The following is a 15914-nucleotide window of genomic DNA, read 5'->3' on the forward strand; positions in this document are numbered from 1 at the left end:
GTTGTTTATTTGGGGAAATTATTAGATTATTGTTGCAGTATTCCCTTATTTAGGAAGTATTCCTGAGAAATTAATTTATTAGTTATTTTGGAATTAAATATGAATTATCATAATGCAGTTTACAACATCAGGCAAATTTTGGATAAAAATTGCTTAATTGATTTATATTTTCAGTCTATGAAATAACTTTTCTCTTCATCTAAAACACAATATTATTATCTATAGTAGACTGCTTTTTAAAAATTACTGAACAGTTTTAGTATATTCTCCTAACTTTTGAATTTAAGAAAAGAACAATTATCCGATCATTAGTTGGGGACATTGCATTTAGAATGTCTTTACCCATTTGGTTGATTTGAGAGTAGAATTTCTTAAATAAGTTATTACTAAATATATTCTGAGAGTTAGCATTTTTGCTTTTGAGGATTATTGCCGTATCTATATTACAACTTTCCTGATAATTTTAAAAGTTTAATAAATATAATTTGTATGTTAAACTTACTGTAAATCACATTGACTTATCTTTTGTGTTCATGACTAGGTTAATGGCCATGAATAACTTTCTCCACTTAAATCTAAATATAGAGACATATTTTTCTTGATGAAAATACAAATGTCAGAATGGAACCATTTATTTTTGGTGACTTTATTTTTACTTAAATTTTTAATCCTTATTGTTGTTCTGTATATGTATTTGGAGCTTTGCATAATTTAATATTTAAACCAATTTTACTTCTTTTTTTTTTTTTTTTTTTTTTTTTTTTTTTTTTTTTAGGGGCTTCATAAAGGTCAGAGTTCACATTTGGCAGGATCTAATGATGAACAACCTCTCTTTCCTACTGGGTCTACTCAGTATCTCCAGGCAGCTTGCACTAGTAGTCAAAATCAAAATGGACCTCACACTCTGCCTAGAAATTCAGTACCACAGGGGGATGCTCTCAATCACTTCTCCTCTCATATTGCTACCTCAGGTGGACAAAAAGGTATTACCTTTACCAAAGAGAGCAAACCTTCAAGAAATAGATCCTTGGGGTCTGAAACAAGGAGGCAAGATGGAGATACATCTAATAGCTATGCTGGTGTCAAGGAACTTTCTAATCATGTACATCAGGCGACAACAATTTCTATTTCCAGTCTTAACCATGGAGATTCTATATCACCAAATTTAATAATTACGGACAATCCTCAGCTTTCTGCCTTGTTAATTGGAAAAGCCAATGACAGTGTGGGCCCTGGAACTTGTGAAAAAGTCAATAATACTCATCCAGCTATTCATACAAAGACTGATAATTCTGTTGCCTCTTCACCTTCTTCAGCCATTTCCACAGCTACACCATCTCCAAGGTCGACTGAGCCGACTAGCACACACAGTGTTACCAGCCTTAATAGTCCTCACAGTGGTTTACACACGATTAATGGAGAAGGGCTAGAGAATTCACAGAGCTCTACAAAAATAGATCTGCCTATAATTAACCTCAAATCTGATCCTCAGATTATACCATCAATGTCTGTATCCATATACTCCAGTTCAACAGAAGTTCTAAAGGCATGCAGGTTAGTGTGGGAAAGTTCATCAAAAAGTGAAAATGGGAGTTGGGGTTTAGCTCAGAGGTAGAGCGCTTACCTAGCATGCATGAGGCAGTGGGTTCAATCCTCTGCACCATATAAAATAAAATACATTTTTATTTATAACTAAAAAAGTATATATTTAACAAAAAAACATGAAAATGGCTGACTGTTGGCCAGCTCAAAAGTCTTGATTTTTATCTTAAAAAAAAATGAAAATAGAATTTTGTTTTTTTGAAGTGTAGCAAAAGACCATATTACATCTAAAATAATAATTTCATAAGGAACATTGTTATTTTATACTTTACCAGATGTCAGAAGCATATATTTATAAAGCATTACCTGAGAGATTATGTGTTTGGTTAGTGTTACTGACTTTTATTGATTATCAAAGTCATCAGCTTCAGTGTGATTACCTTTTTCTGAGGATTAAAGGATTAATTTTTAAAAAGGAAAAGGCAGAAGTGGAGGGGCAAAGAGGAGTGGGGAGCTGAAATCTGAAAACTGGGGATAAAATTATTCTTAGCCCAAGAAGTAACTAAGTGGTAAATGACAATCTTCCATCTAGTTGTTCTATGAGAACCAATTAGAAGAGTTGATAGTGGTACCTGTTCTCAGCAGAAGTTTGTGGACCCAGAAAATGGAAAGGAACATCTTTTTAAGAATGTTAATTTTCCTGATAAAGACATTTTGATAAGAAAGATGACTAAATCATTGATGAATTTACCTAGAGAGTATCTTTTATTTCTGTAGTAAACAACAAGAAAATGTAAATGAAAATTGAAGTTAGATATTTTTAAATTAACTATTTTAAAAAGCAGTTTTACATATTTATAGATTTCTGCAGTAAGCAACTTCCTGAGTCAAGAAGCTATTAGAATGGAGTAAACTTAATCTTTCCCATACCTACCTTTTCTGCTGCTTCATTATTTGACTATTGGACCCTTGTAGTAAGATTTAATTATATCTCTTGAACAATTTAGTGCATATATAATGGGAAGATAATTCTTTTTGTTGTCTGCAGCCCTATCCACTTGCATTAGGATTGGGGAGTATATATTTTAACAGGAAAAGACTTGTATAATTAGTGACATAAATATCTTCTTTAGATCTGTCCTAATAAATAAGAATTATTAGATGTGATTGTTTGCACCATTTATGCAGATAATACTTTAATTTTGTATTCCTAGTCAGTTTTTCTTTTCTTTTGCAATGGGGTCTGTTTTTTGGTTCCGAAGCTGGTCTCAAACTCCTGACTCTTTACGTCAGCTTCCTTAGGTATACAGAACTTTTGTTTCTAATTTATTTTAAATCTGTCTTGTTTATTCATCTTGGTAGCAACATAGAAGTCTGTTTCTTTTAAAATTTATTATTGTAATTTGTAAAAATTCAAGTAATTGATTCGGTCGTGGGTTATTTTTTCCAGTACAATCTTTCTTTTTTGAAATAAGTATCTACATTTTCCCATTACTTTACTTTCCTATAAAAGTAAATTCATTTTTAAAATTCTGTTATATAACTGTAGAAATACAGTTCTGAAGTCATTATTTCCTAAGCTCTGTATTCATATTGAGGTATTAAATAAGCTTAACTTGGTCTCAAAATAAATTAGGTTAAGAAACTTTTCTAGTACAATTAAATACTTGACTCATATCTTGAGACATCTCAAAATACTATTAATCATATATCAAACAATTATTAGGTGATTGTTGTGAGAACATTAGAGTTGAATGTACAGAAACTAAGATGACAATGACTTCACTAGGAAGTATAATGAAGTATATAGTTTATTATTGACTGAAATGCATGATTTTATATATTATTTTTCCTTCTAGCAACTGCAATTATATAAAAAGTAGAGGCTGGGGTTGTGGCTCAGCCGTAGAGTGCTCCCCTAGCACATGCAAGGCACTGGGTTCAATCCTCAGCACCATATAAAAATAAATAAATAAAACAAAGGTATTGTGTCCAATTACAACTAATATTAAAATAATAATATAAATTTAAAATATTTTTTTAAAAAAAGTGTAGCTTACGTATAGTTCAGCATTGAAGGCCATATTTTATTGTATAGAGACTGTTATTGTTATGAAACTGTCCTAGTGACGATATTTGAATTGTCCTGTAAATAAAGTATTTTCTCTTTTTTAAAAGTTATTTGGGAGATGGAGTTGTAGCTAGGTTGTGTTAAGAAATGTTGTACCTTTTATGGACTATTTAATATTATACCATAAAAGTACATTTCAAGCCTTACTTTTTATTAGCCCAATATCTAAGATCTTATAGGAATTTTTCTGTGCAGAAAATACAACAAAGCAGTGATAAATTTTCTTCAGAATTTGGTTGTTCTATAAATTGAAATGAAAGACATAATTTCTTCAGAAGCAAATGCAATTAGTGATTTTTTTTTTTACTTTTCAAAATAAAGATTCTTTTCTTGTCTGAAATCTTAGTATTTTAAAGCTCTTTTCCTTTGATGTTTTAACATGTTGATTCTTCTAAAATTCTAATAATTAGGTAAGGCATTTTGAATCATTTGAAAGGCTTGTTTTCTGAATTTGTTAAAATGTTAAGGCTTTAGGAGTTGTGCTTGTAATAATGAGTGCTTGCCTAGCATGTGTACAGCACTGGGTTTGATCCCCAGCGCCACATTAAAAACAAATAAATAAAATAAATAAATATATTGTGTCCATCTACAACTAAAAAATAAATTTTAAGAAATATTAAGTATTTAGAAATATTCTTCTTACATTGCTTATACCTTAAGAAGAATTTGAGTTTGATAGTGATTCTTATCACATTTTATGAATTTGTTATTTAGTAAATGTGATACTTTTCAGTAAAGGAAGAAATGATTCAGATACCATTAAGTAATAACCAGATATAATATATGAGGATGAGTAGCATATTTTTATATCTTCTTAAAAATTATTGTAATTTATAAATTTTGGAACCATGCTGAACATATTAGCCAGCTAATAAATAGAAAATAAGTTTTGAAAAGAAAGAACTAGTGAATTGCTGGGTTTAGAAGTTGTCACAAAGATATTTTGGAAATAATTAGTGAAATGTGTTGTTAAAAAATTATCTGTTGTCATTATTACTGATATCTAAACCTTTTGGACAAGTAATGTTTAATGGAGAGAATTTGACCATAGAATGAGTTAGAAAAATTAAGATAATAAATTTAAAAATTAATTATAATAGATAAAATAATAAATTAAAAAATTATATTGAAAAATATTTGTGAAGTTTATAGTATATTTTAAATAAAAGATAAAAGGAATCAAAGTGAAAATTTTGTGTAGTTAAAGAATCTAACTGAACATCTACTGAAATTAACAGCCATTCTCGAGTTTTTTATTGACTCAACCTGCCTCAGGATGATTGTATTTTTTATAAATGCTTTATATCTAACTTAATGCAGGTTTTTTCTATTTTCAAAGTAAGTATATTGCTGATTTCTTTTGCTTTTTTTAAAGGAATCTAGGGAAAAATGGCTTGTCTAACAGTCACATTTTGTTGGATAAATGTCCACCTCCACGACCACCAGCTTCACCGTACCCTCCTTTACCAAAGGAGAAGTTGAATCCACCCACACCTAGTATTTATGTGAGTCTCAACTGATTAACTATAAATAAATCAAGTGTCTGAACTTGTCTGCCTTTAGAGGATAGATAAATTTTTAAATCAATTCAGATGCCTTTTAGGAAACATTAAATTTATTTTCACAGTCTGAGTATTTAAAAAATATATTTATTTTCCAAAGGATGATAAAAAAGTGTTCTTCATCTACATATGGTACACTCCTTTTTTTTTTCTTGATAAATATAAAGTTTAAACTGTTGAGTTGGTTGAAAAATGACACAGCCTTATCAATTTCTTTACATTCTGCCTTCAATGTTAATTGCTGAAGGAAAAAGGTAGTTCAAAAAGTAAAAAAATAAAAAAAAAATACTTTCTTGTATCTGGCAAAGAAGTTTGTTGATCATTGGTATATTAAAAAATATTTTGTGAAGAAAAATTTTTGAATCTATTTTCAGATATTAACTGGGATTTTGAGAACCTCCAAAGATAGTTGTTTCAGTTTAAGCATTTAGTAAATATGTTTTTAAATCTGCATTGCATGATTTAATAATTGTGTGAACCTTAAAAATTCATTCAGTTTAGGCCTTTTTAATCAAAGAATTTTTCTACTTCCAAAAAAGGTAGTTGAGAATGAAAATGATATGGAATGTTATTAAAAAGTTTACCAAAATATAATAGGTATTTCAAATTTTGAATTTGAAACTACCTACCATTTTTGAATGTCATCAATGTAAGTATTTGATACAGAAAGTTGAATTGAAATTCAGATAATAAAAATTCAGACAATATTTGTGTTTTTCTCCTGATGAGTTTGTGCCTTTCATTGTTTCATTAACCTTCCTAGTCAAAAAAGAAAAAAATCCTAGGCTAAGAAGTGAAGATACAGACCTTAGAATGAACTTAAATTTATAAGTGGATTTGTGAGATTTAGCTTTTTCTCTATCAGACATTATCTTAATTCCTTACCCAATTAAAATTAGATAACTTTTAGAGAAGGATAGAAATAGATGCGAGAGGATGTTTTCATCAAATTTTGAAGAAATGAATACAAAAAGATTTGTATTCTTTTTATTTCTCTAAGTAATGGAAGTACACTTGGAAAGTATACTTGGGAAATACTTGAAAAGTTAAAATATTTAAATGTCATTTTATGAATCTTTGATGAAAGAGGTGAAGGACATTAAAACATTTAAATATATTTCTTTAAAATAGAAATTTACAGAGTTGTTTCCACAGTTTTTTGAAAAGACTAGTATGTAGTCTAGACTTTATAAACTGTTGAGTTGGTTGAAAAATGACATGAATTTGCAGAATAATAGTCATTTTCTTGAGACCTAACAATACATTTTAATTTTATAGTTGGAAAATAAGCGCGATGCTTTCTTTCCTCCATTACATCAATTTTGTACAAACCCAAAAAACCCTGTAACAGTAATACGAGGCCTCGCTGGAGCTCTTAAGTTAGGTAAGCATTTAAAAAAAAAAAAAAAAAGTTGAACAAGAAATGTTTCAATTAAGAACACAAATAGAAGAGCACCAGTAGAAACTTGCTGATTTGTTTTTACCATTTTGAATTTTTATTTTAATTCTGTCACTGTTTTTATTTATCTCTGTTTCTCTCTCTTCCAATCTCGTCTCTGTCTTTATCTTTCCTGCTGTCTGTCTCATTAAAATTTTGATAGTTTTTAAAACAATCATATTTGTTTTAAGAAAGTCTGTCTGTGGAATTTGGGCATACATATTTTTAATGTATAATGTTAGTGATATTGGTTATTGGCAATTTCTGCAGTGAAGTTTAAATTGAGTACCAGTTATGAAACACAAAAACTTAATTTTATTATATAAATTTTTATATGAAATATACAGAGCATTTAATTCTGCTTATAAACACCATAACTCATTTGTTAAACTGATAGTTATATCCTGGTTCTACTGTGAAAATCTGGTACCAAATGACTTTTCTTAAGGAAAACTAATGGAACTACACAAAGATAAATTTTTAAAGGACTTTGAATTTTTTATTGTACTGAAAATAATTTTATTCACTAACAAAACTTATTTTTTATGAAGATCTTGGACTCTTCTCTACCAAAACTTTGGTAGAAGCTAATAATGAACACATGGTAGAAGTGAGGACACAGTTGTTGCAACCAGCAGATGAAAACTGGGATCCCACTGGTACAAAGAAAATTTGGCGTTATGAAAGTAATAGATCACATACCACAATTGCTAAGTATGCACAGTACCAGGCCTCTTCCTTCCAGGAATCATTGAGAGTAAGTTTGTTTGGTTTTACTCCCTCCATTTTATAGAGCACATTACTTTTGTAACTACTTGGTGTTTACTATTGTGTTTTATAAATACCTGGAACTGGTGACATAAGTGAAAATGATAGTAAGAGAGATAACTTAAACCTTATTAAACTAAAATTTAAGCGAGGTTATAGTTAATAATACATGTATATATAGAAAAAATTATTATCTAGTATCTATTTTGATTTTTGAATATTTTCATTTAAAATTATAAACTAAGCCTACATTATAGTTGGGAGAATGATAATAATAATGTGAAGAAAATTTGGAGGCAGCTCAAATGTTCACTCAACCAATGAAGAAATGTTTCATTTTGTGTATACACACACACACACACACACACACACACACGTGCGCGAACACTCGCGCCATCATCTCATGGCTTTAAAGTAAATTTCCTTCATTATTTGTAGTATTGAGGTCTTTTATTGCATTGGCTACTGGATATCTTCTTTGGAGAAATTTGCATATTAATTTTTAGCCTGATTATCTGTTATTTTATTGTTGAGTTTACAAGTTTTTTGGGTTTTATTTTTAATTATTATTTAATTGTAGTTGGACACAATACCTTTATTTTATTTATTTTTATGTGGTGCTGATGATTGAACCCAGGGCTTCGCATGTGCTAGGCGAACGCTCTACCCCTAGCCACAACCCCAGCCCAGTTTAGAAGTTTTTATAGATTATGAATATTATTCTGTGTAAAATATGATTTTGAAAGTATTTTCTCCCATTTTGTTGGCTATTTCACTTTTTGGTAGTGCTTTTTGATGCACATATTTTAAATTTTTGGTGGTTTTTAATTTATTTATCTTTTCTTTTGTTTTCTGTGCTTTGAAGTCTAAGCATCATTGCCAAATTCATATCACAGAGCTTTTCCACTATTTTCTTCTTACAGTTTTGTAACACTGAAAATAGGTATGGGGTTTTATTTGAACCTAACAGAATGTTCTAACAATATATCAGGCAACTGATATATTTTGAGTTAATTTTCCTATGTGGTCTAAAATAAGAGCTGTGCTTCATTCTTCTGCATGTTGAAAGCCAGTTTTCTTAGTATCATTTATTGAAAAGACTAACCTTTGCCCTATTCAATGAACTTAGAAGAGAGTCTTTGAACTTTTTGTGAGTATGCTATTATCTCTGGTGCTTTCCCAAAATTGTCTTTATTGGTTGAAAATATTTCCTTTTAAATAATATTATTGATTAATTTTCATATTGTATCATCCTTGATTTTCAGGAAAAAAAGAATTTGGAGCATGGCATATAATCTTTTTTGATGTGTTGCTAAATTCAATTTACTAATATTTGTATTAATAAATTTAATAAACATTGCAGTATAGTTTTCTAGTGTCTTTATCTCTCTAGTGTAAAACTGCCTCATAGGATTAATTGGAAATTGTTTCCTCCTCTTTAATTTTTTAAAACATTTTTAATAGCAGGCAAAAACTATCCCAGTCTTTCGAACTATCCCTAGATGGGTTAGAATTGTGCACATGGACTCTTCTATTTCTGGTTTGTGGGGCAGATAATTAACTATGTTGTCAAAACCTCCAGAGCAGCACTGTTATTCATATGCCTGACCAGGAGTAGAATAAGAACAAGTAAAGACACCATAGGATTTCCTTATGATTTTAGCATGGCTTTGTCTTGATTGTTTGCTTTTTTTGATGTAGATGTGTGACTGTTTTCTACAGATACTAAACTTCTTTCAGGCTAGTTTTAAGACTTTTTTCCATGAGAAAATAACATGGCCTTAAAAATCTCTCTTATTACCATTTTCGCTTATGTCACCAGTTCCAGGTTTCTGTTTTATTGCTTTATTGAGATAATTTATACAGCATAAAATTCACCAATTTAGTTTTGTTTTATTCCATAGTACTGGAACTTAGGATCTCTTGTTGTTGTTGTTTTGTTTGTTTGTTTGTTTTTTGGAACTGAGGGTCGAACCAAGAGATTTGCAAATGTAAGGCAGATACTTTGCCACTGAGCTATATCCCAGCCCTAATATCTCTTAAATGCTAGGCAAATGCTATACATACATCCTGACCCTAATGGATCAATTTAAAATATACAGATCAAATATATTCATAGTTGTACAGCCATCATCATAATTATTGTTAGACATTCTGTTAGGTTCAAATAAAACCCTATACCTATTTTCAGTGTTACATTGTCCTAAACTTCTATAGTCTTAAGAAAGTATCTTGTTCTTTCTGTATTTATAGATTTGCCTAATTTGAGTATTAATGTAAATGTATGCTATAATGTGTTTCATGAACAGTCTTTTTTATTATTATTATTAACCTAAGATTTTCAATGTTTATTTATATCATGTATCAAGAATTTATTTCTTATTTATTACTAAATAATATTCCATTACTAAATATATATTCCATATATATCACGTTTTTTGGAGAGTTGTCTTCAGTCAGTTGACAGGATTCAGTTGCATTTGCTTTGTAACTATTCTTAATAATATTGTTCTTATTATTCATGTTTTTGATGCTCTTAGGTAATTATGTGGTAGAATTGCTAGGTGATGTGGAAACCCGGTGTTGATCACTTTAAGGAACTGCTAGTTTGCTTTTAAAAATGGCTGCATCATTTTTTATTTCTAGTCTTAGTTTATAAGTGTCCATTTTTTCATCCTTTCTATCACCTGTGTATTATCTTTTGATTTTAGCCACTGAAGTATTTGTGAAGTAACAGCTCTTACAATTTTGATTTGTATTTGCAAATAGGAAATAAATGCTGTTTATTAAGATTTTTTTTCATGGCTATATTGTCCGTGTTAACATCTTTGTTGAAGTATATGTTCTATTTCTTTATCCATTGTTTAATTGGCTGTTTGTCGTTTTGCTATTGATTGGTAATGGTCTTTCGGTATACTGTTATTACAATTCATTGACAAGTATTTAAAGTACATTTTTTTTTTTTTCTGTTACAAGTTACTTTTCCATTTTTTTAATGATGTTCATTGAAGTATAAGTTTTAATTTTATTAGTGTCTAATTTATTTGGCTTTCTGGGATTGCTGTTCTTTTTTTACCATCACTAAAAGTATATGCATAATACATGCTCTTGCAGATTTAGCAATGTTTTTCTTTTAAGAGTTTTCTTGTTATATCTTTTTATATTTATGTTATTGATATATTTTGAGTTGAATTTACCACGATATTAGGTTTAAGTTCAATTTCATTCATTTTCATGTGAATTTCATCCATCATTTATTTATAATTTCATTCATAATTTTGTCATCCTTGTAAAAACAATTTTTTATTGAGCATTTTTTTACTAGTGCTATGAAAATAATTATTCATAATTCATGTGTCAAAATATTCAGAAGTTCTAGGAAGAACATCTTCCCTATGTTCTTACCTTTGTTGTGTGATTTATAAAGGAAAGACAGAGTGACTAAATAAAAATATAATCAGAAATAGAGCATCTTAACTTTTTTCATGCTCTGTATATACAGTAGGTATGTATATTGGTATGTGTATGCAGAGATACACTTCCTACTTTGAAATGTGTACCATTACTTTGCCAGTTGGTCTTCCTAATTGATGTAGATAGTTCTGTTTCTTCCTGGTCTTATTTTAATTTGTTCATTTTCTTCTCATATTTGGGACAGGTAGAAGAATATACAGATTTCCATTTTATAGAGTAAGGCCAATATGAAAAGACAAAACAAGGCTTTTCAAAATAGACATATTTACATATATATATATATATATATATATATATATATAGGCGTTTAACCCCAGTAGCACTGAGCTACTCCAGACCTCGATTTCTTCAATAGTTCTTTTAGTTATATATAACATTAGGATTCATTTTTACATAATTATTCAATCCCAATATTTTTTCTTTCTCCCCTTTTTTCCTCCCCCTGTTCCCTTTCTTTAATGATCTTTCTGTTATTTACTTAATAGTTTATTATTAGCAGTTTCAGTGTTTCATTATTAAATGTACAAGATGGTAAGATTCATTTGCTAAATTCATATGTGTTTAGGAAAATTTGGTCATATTAATTTTACTGTTCTTTCTTTATCTTGTCCCTTCTTCTCTCCCTCAATCTCCTTCAATTACTCTACTGATCTTTCTTCTATTTTAATGGATCCCCTACTATTCTTTTCTGTTTTGTTCTTTCCTTTTTTCCTTACTTTGGACTAGATTCTGCATATCAGAGGAAACATTCAGCCTTTGACTTCTTGTGTGTGTGTGGCTTATTTCACTTAGCACAATGGTCTCCTGTTCTATCCATTTGATGAAATGCCATAATTTCATTTTTTTATGGCTGATTAATTCTCAATATGTATACATATTATATATTGTTCATTCATTCACCTAGATTGCTGTTGTTAATTGTGCTGCTGTAAACATTGATAAAGCTGCATCAATAGCATGCTGATTTTAGATCTTTTGAATAAATACCAAGGAGCAAGATAGCTGGGTCATATGATGGTTCCATTCTTAATTTTTTGAGGAATCTTCATGCTTCTTTCCAGATGGTTAAACTTATTTGCAATTCCACCAACAATATGAGTAAACCTTTTTCTTCATATCCTTATCAACATTATTATTTGTATTCTTGAAATTGTCATTCTGACTAGAACAAGATGAAATTTTTGTGTTGTTTCTATTTGCATTTTTTTTATTGCTAGAGTTGAACATTTTTCATATATTTATTGGCTATTTGTATTTTTTTTGATAAGTGTCTGTTTCTTTTTCCCTTATTGATTGGCCTATTTATTTTGTTGAGTTTTTTATGGTATTTTGGATATTAATTCCCTATTGAAGAGCAGGTGGCAAAGATCTCCCATTCTTTAGCCTCTCTCTTTATATTCTTTTTTTGTATTTATTTTTTAGTTGGACACAATATATTTATTTATTTTTATGTGGTGCGCAGGATCGAACCTAGGGCTTCGCCCGTGCTAAGCGAGAGTTCTACTGCTGAGCCACAACCCCAGCCCCATCTCTCTTTATATTCTTATTTCCTTTGTTGTGCAAAAGCTTTTTAATTTCATGTATTGATTTTTTTTTTTTTATTTCTTCCACTTAAGAAATTTCATTAAGGAGGTTGATGCCTGTGCATATGTTGGAGTTTGGGTCTACATTTTCTTTTAACAGTTGCAGAGTTTTTTGTCTAATTCCTAGGTCTTTGATTCACTTTGAGTAGGTTTTTGTGAGAAAGATAGTGGTCAAGTGTTATTCTTTGACACATGCATTTCCCGTTTTCTCAGCACCATATTTTGATGACTTCAGCATCATTCATCTTACTCTGGATAGCTTTGGCTATTCTGAGTCTCTTACTTTTTTTTTTTTTTTTTAATTGTAGGTGGACTCAATAATCTTTATTTTATCTTTATGTGGTGCCGAGGATCCAACCCAGTGCCTCATGCATGCTAGGTGAGCGCTGTATCACTGAGCCACAATGTCAGCCCTGAGTTTCTTACTTTTTCCAAATGAATTCTGAAGTATTTTTTCTAGTTCTGTGAAGAATGTTACTGGGTTTTGATAGAGATTGTATCAAATCTGGATAATGCTTTTAGTAGAACGGCCATTTTGACACTAAGAATTGTAAGAGAATTCTAAGAGACTCAGAATAGCCAAAGCTATCCAGAATAAGATGAGTGATGCTGTCTGTGAACATGGAAGGTCTTCATTTCTTCTAAGGTCTTCTTCAATTTCTTTTTTCAGTATTGTGTAATTTTCATTAAGATTAATATCCAAGTATTTTTGTTGTTGTTTAGAAGTTATTTTATATTGCATAGTTTTCCTAATTTATTTTCAGCAGATTCATTAGTGAAGTACAGGAAAATGATTGCTTTAGTAGGCTGATATTGTGTATTTTTACTTACTAAATTTGTTTATCAGTTTTAGAAGTCTTTTGGTGGAGTTTTTTGGATCTTCTAAATATAGGATCCATGAGCAAACACATCATTTGACTTTGTCTTTTAGTTTTGTATCTGTTTAATTTCCTTCTATTGTCTTGATTGCTCTGGCTAGAATTTTTAAGAACTATGTTGCAAGGAGTGACGAGAGTGGACATCATTGATTTCTTCCTGTTGTTGGAGGAAATGCATTCAGTTTTTCTCCATTTAATATGATATTGTATCATATAGTCTTTACAATGTTAAATAAGGTAAGTTCCTTCATGCCTAGTTTCTTTAGTGATTTAATATGAATGAGCGGTGTACTTTGTCAAATGGTTTTTCTTCATGTACTGAGATAAACACGTGATTCTTGTCCTTAACTCTATTTCTGTGGTGAATTACATTTATTGATTTGACATGTTGAGCCATACTTTCATCCTGAGGATGAAACCCAGTTAGGCATAGTACACCATATTCTTAATGTGTTTATGAAAGAATTTTTCATATATTGACAGTGGTCTGAAATTTTCTTTTCTTTTTTGTGCCTTTTCTGGTTTTGATATCAGGGTTACACTGGCTTCATAGGATAAATTTGTCAGTGTTAAATTCTTTGCTATTTCATGGGATAGTTTGAGAAGAATTGGTGGCATTTATTTCTTTAAAAGGTTTAGTAGAACTTGTTCAGCCCTGGGCTTTTCTTTGTAAAGCTTTTTGTAGCTGCTTCAGTTTCATTACTTGAGATTTTTTACCTTATTGGATTTAAAAGTTTTCAAATGAATTTCTAATGAATCTCTTGATTTCAGTAGTGTCTGTGGTGATATTTGCCTTTTCTTCTCTAATTTTATTAACTTGGGTCTTCTCTCATTCCTTTGATTAGTTTGGTTAAGGGCTTATCAATTTTCTTTTTCTTTCAAAGAATCAACTCCGTTTCATTGGTCCTTTGTGCTTTTTGTTTTATTTTGCTTCATTCTCAATTTCATTGTCTTTGGCTCTGATTTTGTTTGTCCCCCTGTACTGGGGATTGAACTCAGCACCACTTATCACTGAACCACATCTCCAACCCCATTTTTAAATTTTTTTCTTTTTAATTTCTGAGATAGGGCCTTGCTAAATTTCTGAGGCTGGCTTTGGACTTGTGATCCTTCTGCCTTAGCCTTCTGAGTATCTTTGTGTACCACCATACCCAGCCCTTGTTCTGATTTTAATTATTTTCTATCTTCTACTGATTTTAGTGTTAATATGCTCTTCTTTTTCTAGGGCTGTAAAGTGTGACATTTGATTATTTATTTTTTACATTTCTTGTTTTGTTTTGTTTTTATAGGAACTCAGTGCTATAAACTTTCCCGTTATAACTACCTTCACACTCTTCCAGAGATTTTGACATGTTTTATCATTGTTCTCATTTGTGGCTAAGAATTTTTTTTATGTCTCCTCTGATTTTTTTCTGCTATCCAACAGTCAAAGGTTATTATTTCATTGCTAGGATAGAATGGTTGCTGTTTTGTTTTTATTCTCTTGTTGATTTCTAGTTTCATTGTTTTATGATCTGATAGAATGCAAGGAATTATGGTTTTTGTTGTTGTTGTGTGTGTGAATATTTACTTTGTGACCTAAAATATGATCTTTTTCAAAAAATGTTCTGTGTGCCACTGAGAAGAAAGTGAGTTGCCGCAGTCTGGCTGGGCACAATCAGGAGCCACTTGTCAAAAGAAACTAACTTTATTTTTAGAACCACACACGCCAAACAAAACAGCCTCTCAGGAAAAACCCTCAGAGCCTCAACTGCCACCACCGGCTTTCCACAAGCCTCTCTCTCCCACACAAGCTTCTCTCCACCTCCCACAATCCTCCTGCTCTTGAGGCCGATTGGCTGGGTCACATGGGCGGAGCCAAAAAAGTCCCCCAATGAGCAGCTCCGTGGTCTGAAAGGGCAGGGAACCAGCCCAATGAGCATCACCGCAGAGGAGCCAATCAGCTAGATGTTGTTGGCCGCTGTGAGCCAATCATCAGCTGGCAGCTGGACGTTTGCTGGCAGCTGGAAGTTTGCTGGGGCCCCTTCGGCTGTGGCTCTCAACAGTGAGTCATGTTGTAAATGGATGAAATATTGTTTAGATGTCAACTAGGTATACTAATTCATAACATTTTTTAGTTCTGAAGAATCTTTACTTATCTGGATAATCTAGCTAATAGAGAAGTGTATTGAAATCACCTAGTATTTTTGTATTGGTTTTTTTTTAATTGTTAATTTTTAGAAGAGTTTGTTTTATGTAAGTAGAAACACTGTTGTTTGGGACATAAATATTTATAATCATTGTATCTTGTTGTTGGATGATTTTCTTAACCATCTCTTTGGTTCTGCATGTCTTTGACTTTTCCGATTAATTGTGACTTGTAGTCTACTTTGTCTGATTTGAGAATAGCCAACTTTCCTGGCGTTTGGATCTACCAATCTGTGTATTTTGTTTGAAGAGTTTAAACTATTTATATTCAGTTATTCAAGAGAGATGATTTTTATTTTCTGCCATTTTGATTTTTTTCTAATGGTTAATTTAGATTTGATTCTCCTTTAA

At 30.7% G+C, this 15914-nt stretch overlaps 1 protein-coding gene across 9 annotated transcripts in view; it reads left to right on the forward strand.

Annotated features, from left to right (window-relative positions):
* The window catches only part of LOC139703458 (lysine-specific demethylase 6A), a 188852-nt gene that overhangs the window by 131772 nt on the left and 41166 nt on the right, over window positions 1-15914 (forward strand). For 8 of the 9 annotated variants that reach the window (XR_011705766.1, XM_071606909.1, XM_071606914.1 and 5 more), the window contains 4 exons: window positions 776-1554; window positions 5049-5178; window positions 6514-6619; window positions 7225-7430. The exons of the other annotated variant lie outside the window; for it this stretch is intronic. Coding sequence is in view for 7 of the 8 variants with exons in the window: in XM_071606909.1 (XP_071463010.1) it covers window positions 776-1554; window positions 5049-5178; window positions 6514-6619; window positions 7225-7430 (1221 nt within the window). In the remaining variant the exon portion in view is untranslated. The remainder of the gene's footprint in view (window positions 1-775; window positions 1555-5048; window positions 5179-6513; window positions 6620-7224; window positions 7431-15914) is intronic. 9 annotated transcript variants of the gene reach the window in all.

The sequence above is a fragment of the Marmota flaviventris genome, chromosome Y, assembly GCF_047511675.1.
Source record: "Marmota flaviventris isolate mMarFla1 chromosome Y, mMarFla1.hap1, whole genome shotgun sequence".
Taxonomy (NCBI): Eukaryota; Metazoa; Chordata; class Mammalia; order Rodentia; family Sciuridae; genus Marmota; species Marmota flaviventris.